Source organism: Lampris incognitus, chromosome 17, assembly GCF_029633865.1.
Source record: "Lampris incognitus isolate fLamInc1 chromosome 17, fLamInc1.hap2, whole genome shotgun sequence".
NCBI classification, from domain to species: domain Eukaryota; kingdom Metazoa; phylum Chordata; class Actinopteri; order Lampriformes; family Lampridae; genus Lampris; species Lampris incognitus.
This window is the reverse complement of record NC_079227.1, coordinates 15195796-15206459: the sequence shown is the minus strand read 5'-3', so window position 1 is coordinate 15206459 and position 10664 is coordinate 15195796. Positions and strand designations below refer to the sequence as shown.

General features: G+C 41.0%; 1 protein-coding gene across 1 annotated transcript; it reads left to right on the top strand.

Annotated features, from left to right (window-relative positions):
* The first annotated feature begins 3006 nt into the window (after positions 1–3006).
* Positions 3007–7628, top strand: LOC130127957 (ectonucleotide pyrophosphatase/phosphodiesterase family member 7-like). Its single transcript, XM_056297669.1, has 4 exons — positions 3007–3375; positions 5237–5382; positions 5667–6299; positions 7253–7628. The coding sequence occupies exons 1-4, from the start codon at positions 3099–3101 to the stop codon at positions 7535–7537; spliced, it is 1341 nt and encodes a 446-aa protein (XP_056153644.1). The 5' UTR covers positions 3007–3098; the 3' UTR covers positions 7538–7628.
* The last annotated feature ends 3036 nt before the right edge of the window (positions 7629–10664 follow it).

The following is a 10664-nucleotide window of genomic DNA, read 5'->3' as shown; positions in this document are numbered from 1 at the left end:
TGCATGCGCGCGCACACACACACAAACACCATCTCCTTTCCCCTCTCGCTCACACAAACACACACAAATACTCAATTCCATGTTAACAGACACGCATGCAAGTGAACACAAAACGCTGAACGCTCTCATGAACACACAGGATGCTGAGCTTGTTTCCTCACGCATGCGCACGCACGCACGCACGCACACACACACACACACACACCCACACACAGTGCACACATATAGGTGGGCAAAACATGCAAAACGGAGTTACATGCTGAGATTGTCTCCATCTAGACATAACTGGTAACACACACACACCAGCCATCATTTTGTCGTTGCACAGCCACGAGCAGCTGGTGGATCTCTCTCACTCTCTCTACTGTTCTTCCTCTCTGCTCTCCATTCTCTTCCTCCTCCTCCTCTTTCGAGCTGGCTCTTAATTGCAGGTGATTAAAGCGTTCGGGGCTTACTGAGCGGGAGAAGTGGTAGGAGCATATGTGTCGGCAGTAAAACACTGAGGCGTTAGTGCCGAGGGCTACCAGGGGTTAAAGATGGTCGACACAAGGATGGATGTTGGTTCATTATCTTTCTATTTCGCCCTTCTCTCTCTCTCTCGCTCTCTCTCTCTCTCTCTCTCTCTCTCTCTCTCTCTCTCTCTCTCTCTCTCTCTCTCTCTCTCTCTCTCGGAATTAACATGTAATTAAAGAACCTCAAGAGATGAAGCATACATACGCGGCCCACGCAATAAGCATGCAAATACTCACGCCCACATGATCCCCAGAAAGACCCAGATACTATCTAGCCTGTCTTCTTGCAGTTGCAATCACAAGAGGGCGATAGAGAGGTCAGAGAGAGTGAGGCAGTGAGAGCACGGTAAACTACCAAATCAGGCACCCGCCAAGAGGTTTAGGGGTGATGCCCCCTTTTTCCAAAACACTCATCTCTACTACGTAGCCCTTGCAATCTCCCTGAATCCTCCAACGGCTCATGCATATGGATGGGATCTTATCTTACGAGTGCTGCAAGCTCACCTCATAGATTACAAACTAGCCTTGAACCAAGCCCACAGCAGGGCGAAGGCGGGGGGGGGGGACAAATCGAAGAGTTGTACTGTCAACCAGCTTGATGGACAGTTCCCAGAAGAAAAAGATCATAAATATGAAGACAAATTTCCATACTTATAAGCCTCCTTCAAGTAACTACATACGTATATCATAGTTCTTGTTTACATGACAAAGTTCAAGTGCTTTTAAGCAAAACAGAACATCTGGGATTGAGATTTTAAAGAAAAACCCTCTTTGGACAGAAACATCAAATAAACATACTGCCTATTCCCTGACAAAAATTTCCACTGCTGAGCTAAATCAATGCATCATAAAAAATGGATACTAAATCTATTTATTGTGAGTAAAGAAATGGTAAAAAAAGAGATTTCATTCAGTATAATAAATATTACTTTAGCTATAGCTGGCAGTTACACCTTGTTCCCTGTGTGACTTGAGTCAGATTGCAAAGATCATCTCCAATTTCCTTCAAACTGATTCTGTACAAAATGCATTAAAGACCATCAAGGGATTGCACTTAATCCATAATGAGCAACACGTCTCACTGATTCCCTAGTCACATTCTTTGCATACATTTAACTTCTTACAGAAGTATTTCCAGTCCCACATCCACATTTTACAGAACAAACAGATTACTGGCTACTTACCAGCCAGGCTTTGCTCAATCCCCTCCTACACCTGTTTAGAAAAGCCTTCTTTACACCGATGTAGACACAGCGAATGTTTTTTAAAAACCAAACAGCCCTGCTTTGCATCAATCCTGAAGTGAACTTCTGCTCACCTAAATGCGTTAAGACCCAAAATGTGACCAATTCAAAAAGGGAAATCATGATTTGGATCTATATTTTCTTTGTCTAGGGATTCTCTCAGTACTTACTATATTGTGGTAATACTCACACCTCTTTATGTCTGGAAATGTTATACCTAAGGGAGAAGTGGGTACACGATTAGAATGTGATGAAAATGTTCATAGAGGAGTAGTACGGAGTTGAAAAGTTGTAGCTACGGACAGGAGGAAAAAGGGAGTTTTGCTCTCTGCACACCATTTCCCTGAACCGCATCAGCAGATCACAGATTAGCATCACCACCTGGTGGTCCATTCAAGAAATTGTTACTCTGAGCTGATTTGTGACCACGATTTTTGTTTCCAAACTACGTTACTGCTACTCTCACTCTGACAGACAACTTTGTGAAATCCATCTAAAATGCCTGTGGACATTTAGCTATGTCAGAGATACATGACTTATAATTGCATAAATCTTGACACCTTCAGAACTGGTCATGGACATCTGGTTTAAAACCAAAGATGATTGATTTATTTGTGTCAACTGGTGCAAACAAATAACACCAATATAGATACAAATCAAAGTGTAGTGGGCAAAGGTCAGTAATGGAGCAGTTGCATAAAAATGACAGTCAAGAGACAATAAAAATTATAGGTTTGATAATACAAAGCATCCAAATATGACTTTGTGGAACAGGCGCTGTTCTGTGCAATGGGGCAAGTAGAACCAAATGAAATGAAAGCGGTCTTTATACACCTCAGCCATCGCACCAGATGATAATCTTTCATCCAAGCCCTGCCACATGCTCAAATTAAACCCAATGCCCAAGACAGAGGAATTATACAAGCATTGTTGCATTCCGTTTATGAGCTGATAAGATAAGAATGGTTAGGTAGAGTCCAAAAGACATGGCTTCTTGTGAAGGTGCGTGTATAGAGGTAGTTTGGTTTTATCTCTCCGTGTCTGTTTGCCTCAGAGATCCAGTGCTGTGCCAGGGTGAAATAGGCAAGAAATATCCAATGTTCTCAGGTTGGAAATTACAGTCAGTCAGTCTGTCAGCAATTTTAAGATTGACTTTTTGTCGCTTAGACAGGGTCTCTTAGTTCTTGGTACTGAAGAGATCATTTGAGGAAAAAAGGTCAGGGAAAGTTGGGGAGTAGCTGAACATCAATCAAGCGGTTGTTGAAATTGTGAGACTGGGACAGTACATCCTGCACACTGAGCACATTGAGAGTTTTCAGTCTTCAGCCCTGAATTGCAGGTCATGTTGCTCTCCAGTCTGGCACTTCTCGGCCTGCTAGCCGTCTCTCCTTCTGCTGCTGCACCACACTTGGATTCTTTTTCTGGGCTGGACTCGGCCCGCGCTGGTTCCTCCCGGAACAAGCTGTTGTTGATCTCCTTTGATGGGTTCCGCTGGGACTACGACCTTGACGTGGACACCCCGAACCTGGACAAGATGACCCAGGATGGAGTGAAGGCAACCTACGTCACTCCACCCTTCCTCACACTCACCAGCCCATCACACTTCACCTTGCTTACAGGTAACTGATTTACGGAGTCATTGTGTGACATAGTCTAAATAAACCGCCATGTAGCTGACAATTTTTCATTTGGAACTAATTTGCAAAGCCTTGGTAAGGCTTTGGCAACACGAAGTCATAACACAAAAAAATGAATTATTCAGTAAAAACCTCACTCCTGAATGATCCAAGGGACCAAAAGAGTCTTGCAGCCCAATTGTTGGAAGTGATCCTGACTATAAAAAACCCTGCCAGAGGTCACCATGTGCATTACACCGTGCATTTTCATATGCATTACAACACAAAGTAAACCTGTGTTTCAGCAGTAGCACAGGCCATTTTATCATAAAAATGTACATGCTACTGCATAAGATTCAAATGCAAAATGTAAAAGTATGTGCACTGCAAAGTTGTCACACACCGTATTCATGACGTATAACAACAAAAGTAAAACACACAAACACAATCAAAAGTCAACAGTTGTATAATGTGACATACCCTATTAAAATATGAGGAATAATATAATAATTTGGCGCTGCTAATTTATTACCGTAGATAATGATGCAATTTGAGTTAAATAATTTCAAGTTTAGAGTAGATTTACTTGGCCTGCGCCAACAAATCATTCACCATTTCAAACTCTCACTCCACTAAGAGCTATCCAATTTGCTTTTTGTTTTTAAGTAGGCTGTATTTGCTCATGCGCCCAGCCATAAATCAAGGAGTTTGACATGGGATTGAGGCCAGTGAACAGTTGAGACTGGAGAGGTATTTCACAAGCACTAGTTGTTTTTCAAATGCAACACAAAATTGCTCCATGCAACACAACATTTTACAAAATGGGCTTCGAGAGACAGCTGAGAATGACTAAGTATATGAAACCGCAGCACAAAATCATTGACGAAATGTTTGTGTTAGACAACATCATAGGAGATAGTTTGTGAAGTAACATGTTTGAGATAGCTTTAAGTGAAAAATTAAGGTGGTCTGGTGGCTTGTACGGCTTTTATGGCACGGCTAAGCACAAAAAAAAATTGCATAGTGCAATCATTATAACATAATTGCTCCCCCTGAATTGTTTTTCCAACCATAAACTCCAATCTGACACCAACCCTAAAGAAAAACACACATTAACTCAAGAGACAACTAACAGACACATGAAGAGTATATTACAAGTTAGAACATTCAACCAGTGCAACAGTTTGTAAAATTATGTTTATATCCACTCTGCAAAAAGTTGCAATGATTTGCCACTTTGTTTCTGAATTGCTGCAGAAAATCTGAGATACTTGTCAAGAGCTAGAATGACCAAGACCAAAATTTTGATGTTGTTTTGGATTTTCAGTTTAATAACTTTGTGGGGGGGGGAAAAGATACAGACCTGCCGCTCCATGAATGCTCCTAAAATTGCATATATTTGCATTAAAATTAGTTTTAGATCAATTGCACAAAAAAAGTTATGATAATATCTACCTAAAATGACCATGAGCTGTCAAAAAGACGGTTTGTAGTTTGCACGCGCGTCATCGTGCGTATCATGTCACTATTTACGACGTGTGTTGATTGCATCATCTGTTACATTTTTTTTATCAATTTTTTTGTACATTTGTCTTATTAAAAAACTTTGATGCATTTGCTTTTTGTCTCTCACTGTCTTTCTCCCTCCCTCAGGCTGTCTGCATTCTTCCAAGTTACACATATGTGCAGGACTCAAGTGAATTCTGTGTACGTTTATCAAGTTTGCTCCCTCCCTCTGTCCCACTTTCTCCCCCATCTCTCTCTCTCGCTCTCTAATCTGTTGCGTCTCCGTGTGCCATTTCTATGGAGCGTATTCTAAATGCTTCTGACTTTGCAGTAATCATTTAGTCTTTATTTTTACCAGGGCGGTACACAGAGAACCATGGTGTGATTCACAACATGTGGTTCAACACAACCACCCTGGAAAATAAAGATTTCTATACGTCACAATTTGTTGATTCCTATTGGGACAATGGCAGCCTGCCCATCTGGATAACTGCACAGAGACAGGTGCTCACCCACTCTACAGATCTTTCTATCTTTCAACCCATTATTCTTTTAATCAGTCTGTCTAACTTTCTACATATATATCTGTCTGCGTATCTTTCTATCTGTATGTGTTTTTATCCAAACTGAGTTTTCTCCATATTTTCAGTCAATATTTTATAACCTATCCATTACGGACTGTGTGTGGGATTAAAATATTTCGGGAACGTTTTGTTGAATAGAGTTCAGTTGTCTCCTTCTCTATCTATAAATTTTTACCTAGCAGCTTGTGCTTCATCCTTTCCCAGGGTCTAAAAACAGGGTCCCTACACTTCCCTGGCAGTGCAGTCAAATACCAAGGAGAAACCGTGGCAGTGAAGCAAGTGGAGTCCCGTTTCTACGACCATGCCAATGAGACAGACTGGAGGTTGAACATCGACAAGGTGATTGGAGAGTGGTTCGAGCAGCAGGACCTGGACTTTGTCTCTTTGTACTTTGGAGAGCCAGATCATATTGGGCACAAACACGGACCAGATTCCCCAGAGCGTCGGGAGATGGTCCGACAAGTGGACCGCACTATAGGCTACATCCGGGACAAGATCCAAGAACACGGCCTCACCAACCACCTCAACATTATCATCACTGCCGACCATGGCATGGCCACAGTGCTGCAAGATAGACTGGTTCAAGAGATAATCCTATCAAAGATCCCTGGCTTCAGCTTCAAGGATATCCAGTTTCAGCTGGTGGATTATGGTCCAACTGGGATGCTGCTTCCCAAAGAAGGGATGCTGGAGAAGGTCTACCGGGCTCTGAAAGGCGCCCACCCTCACCTAAATGTGTACAAAAAGGAGGACATGCCAGCTCGACTGCACTATAGCAAACACCCAAGACTCCTTCCACTCATCCTCATTGCCGACCCTGGATATGTCATCAGTGGGGTGAGAATGTTTGAAGAGGAGCCAAGTATATTTACTAAGAGTATAGCAGAGCTGGAGTTGGTTGTGTAGCGAAGATTTAAAGGAAAACAATGGTATCCATTTTTAATCCAAGCCCTGTTTTCCCATTGTTAGGAATCAAATCAAACAATGGATGGCAGAATCTTTTAAACTGATTCAATAGAAGCAAACTAGCATCAGCCAACTACTGCAAACTGAGCTGCAATGTAAACCTCAGGTCTATAGCGAATAACAGCCAAGCAAAAACAACTAGTGCTTTTTTGGCATCAACAGGCTCAGGAATATTTTGAGACGTGTCTAGAGACACCTTTCATTATTAATAGACAATCCCATTACAGTCAGTGAAATGACAACTTTTTTTTTTTTACATTTTCTTCTCCACACTTCTCTCCGACTCTCCATTGTTGTTTTCCTACAACAACTCACTCCTCGTGGGATTGCAGAGTGAGACTTCTGCTCCGTGTTAGAAATGGATTGATATCTATATAACTTCATGATTGATATCATGACTAAGGCCCTTTAGGCTCCTCTCACAACATTCTGATCTTATTAGTGAAAAAAAGGGCTTTTAGTGGACATTATCTGGTGAGCGCTATTGCCCCAAAGGATTACATTGCAGCTTGGTGGGCAGAAGTCCACTGATGCTAGCGTGCTCAATACTGAACCAGTCTAAAAGATTTCACTACCTATCACTTGGTTTGACTCCTAACAATAGGAAAGTAGGGATTAGGTTAAAAAAAAATACCAGCAGTTCCTTTTAACACTGCAATGTTGCCACTGGGGATCAGTTACTAATTCGTTATTAATCTGTCCTCTCATAAGAATACACACTATTACAACAACATAAATATTCAGAAGAGAAAAATCTGGCCTAACCCGAACTACCAAACATCCAAAACCCATGCATGATTTTCTTGATTTATGTCCATATTCAGATCCGGCCATTGCAGTTCAACAAAGGGGAACATGGCTTCGACAACCAAGTGATGGACATGAAGCCCTTCTTCAGGGCCGTGGGGCCTGACTTCCGGAAGAACTTGTTAGTGGGGCCCTTTGAGACGGTCAACGTGTACCCACTGATGTGTCATCTGCTAAACATAACCCCGGAGGATAACGACGGCCACCTAGACAATACCAAACACATGCTGGTTCCACAGATAGAAACAAGAAAAGCCAACCATAGTAAGATACTATCTCTAATACACTACAATCTTGCCTGACCTTGTTTTTTTTTTTTTGCTGTGTGACTTACAATAAAAGGTGAGTATACAATTCAGCTTCACAAATGATGAAATAAGATACTGATTTCATTGGCAATAAGAACAAAAGATAGATTATTATCCCATCATGGGCACATGTTAAGGTGTTGTAAAATACCACAAATGATTGTCTCTAAACTGAGACAGCAGATATTCTGACCAGATAAAAGATAGGTTAATATTTTCTGAAATTGAGCAACGCAGAGATTTATCCAGAAAACAGATCACAGTCTAACTTTATGATAGTTACTGGGTGGTTACAGCTGCTCCATCACACAAGTTATACTGCATAATACTGCTGTAAAGCCACTGCTCATCAGAAAGTAGAAGGTTAATTGGTACATGTCTATACATATTCAAGACTAACACAATGATCCAAGTATTATTAAAAAAGATCTTCAGCGGGTGATCCCCCCCCCTCTGCCTCTCCAACTTTCTGAGTGTCTATCCTCCTGTGAGTGCCCCTGTCTGTTTTCAGTCTGTTTGGATGGTCAAGACAATGGCCTAGGCTAAGTGGTTTGTTGGCTACAAAATTGTCCAGCTGGCTGCCTGTTTCACTGTGACATTTGTCAGTTTGTCTCGACCAGTCTGCCTGTATACCTTTTCTGATTATCTTTCTGCCATTGCAGAGATGACGCTCCAGTGGCAGGTCTTTGTCGGCTTGTCGGTAGTGACTGGGCTTCTTCTGCTAGTTGTAGTCATAGTTGTCACTGGCCACACTGTGCGCAAGGGCCAAGAAAGGAAAAAGGTAAAATAATTGTATTTTGATAGTGCATGTATTTATGCAAAAACAAACCATCACAGTTTCCTACGCCAGTCCATAAAAGATCACATGGCAAAACCATTATTCATTAGTTCCTTTCTTTACAGCATCTGTGAAACAAAAAAAAATGTTCCCTTTCAAGCCACAGAGAGAAAGATGGAGTTGCTAAAGAAGAAGGAAACCAATTTTTGTATATTATGAGTGCACATTTAATTCTTCTGAACACATTTATGTGATTTTTTGTAAAAAACAATTTAAGTTTAACAGAGCTTTCCGGGGCATCAGTTGACTGTGCATGTAAAATAAGTATGGTACATCTGTCACTACTGTATAAATCTAAATATGGGCTCAATTGCAAATGTTAAGGGTTAAAAACCTCTATATATCTTCCAAATTTGTGAAAATGTTTTGAAATACCCATTTGCCCATTTATTGATGTAAAGTCAGACTCACTTGAATTTGACTACTGTCACAGCTGTAAATGATCTCTGGCCAACAACAGAAGAATTCGGCTGTATTGGGCTGGCACCAAGTTTTGCTGTATGGAAATGAATGAACGTGAGGGTTATTGCTGGAAACAAGTACATGAGTTTGCTCTGTCTTACCTGGAGAAACACTTGGTCAAAGTATACAGGTTTACATACAAAAACTTACAGCCTAAATATCATATCTACATACATGTCGAAATATGAGTAATGTTTGTATGCACATGTGATTTTCATTAGAAAACAATTTCAGCAATTTCAGTCCAACTTCAAGGTGTAACCAGTATTAATTTCCAATAAAAGAGAAATTCTATTCCAACTACATTTGGTTTTGGTAAAATATAACTGCATTTTAAAAGTAAAAAGGATAACCAATTCCTTGCTACTTTTTAGATTACCGTTTGTAGCTTTAAGTTAATGATATTAAAAAAGTTAAGTTAAAGATATTAAAGAAACATCAACCATGCTACAAGAGAGCAGCCTCATTGTTTGTGGTCATTAACCAAAAGATTCCCTTATTTATGTTCAGAAACTTCAGTAAAACTGGCTGCGGCATGGTCTGCTGAATGAGATTAATCTAGAAGGCTGCCAGACTTGGGTGATAACTACTGTCCTCCACTTGTTCTCCCCCCCCCCCCCCATATGCATACATCAATCAACATACAAAATATGACGCAATCAATATGATGTAGTTATAAAAGTCTTATTATGTTCTGTTCATCAGTCGATAAGCTAAGGCTCCAGACGTCCTCAGTCCCCTGGTTTGACATCAGATAGGATAGATTGTGGAGGACAGAAATCAAATGGTTCCTCTGTGGTAAAAATGCTATGAGACTCAGTGTCTCTCTACGTGGCAGAACAAGTTACGTAAATAGGTAAGCTATAGACATTTCATGGTGAACCCCTTGTTTTACCTTTCTGTGTCACTTTCTGTTTTTTAGACTGTTTAAAGATGTATTGCTGTGGGGCTACCTTTCTGCCCCCCTGGCTGCCTGTCAACCTGTCCCATAGAATGACCAGGAGGGAAAGAAGTAATAAGACTAGGCATTCTCATTCTAATCTGTCTTTCTGTTAATCAAAACAGATGGATGGATGGATGGAAAACACTACAATTTTAAACCAACCCAAATCTCCAAAGCCACCCTTACCCTTTCAGTCCATGTTTTAACAACTGTACACCCTCTTTGCCCAGTTGTAAAACCAGAAAATGTGTCTTTCCAAGAAGTAGGACTATTTAAATTCTTTCCTGATAGATTTGGGGTGCAAACAGAAGCTTAATCTCTCATCTAAAACACTCCAGGAAGTTTTCCTAATGAAATCGGGAATTAAATTCCCATTATTTACCTACAAATGTTCATCAACTTGTCTATCACCATTGCAAACAAGAAAGGGCTCAGAGCCGATCCTTGATGTAATCCCACCTCCAACTTGAACCCATCCATCATTCCTACTACACACCTCACCACTTTCACACTGCCCTCATACATATCCTGCACCACTCTTATATACTTCTCTGCCACTCCCAACTTCTTCATACAATACCACACCTCCTCTCTCAGCACCCTGTCATACGCTTTCTCTAAATCCACAAAGACACAATGTAACTCCTTCTGGCCTCCTCTATACTTCATCAACATTCTCAAAGCAAACATCACATCTGTAGTGCTCTTTCGTGGGATGAAACCATACTGCTGCTCGCTAATCGTCACCTCTCCTCTTAACCTAGCCTCTATTACTCTTTCCCATATCTTCATGCTGGGGCTGATCAACTTTATACTTCTGCAGTTACTACAGCTCTGCACATTACCCTTACTCTTGAAAATCGGTACCAGTATACTTC

Coding starts and splice junctions, on each gene's coding strand:
- LOC130127957 (XM_056297669.1), top strand. CDS start 3,099: ATGTTGCTCTCCAGTCTGGCACTTCTCGGCCTGCTAGCCGTCTCTCCT. Junction 3,376..5,236: donor ACACTTCACCTTGCTTACAG/GTAACTGATTTA, acceptor TATTTTTACCAG/GGCGGTACACAGAGAACCAT. Junction 5,383..5,666: donor GGATAACTGCACAGAGACAG/GTGCTCACCCAC, acceptor ATCCTTTCCCAG/GGTCTAAAAACAGGGTCCCT.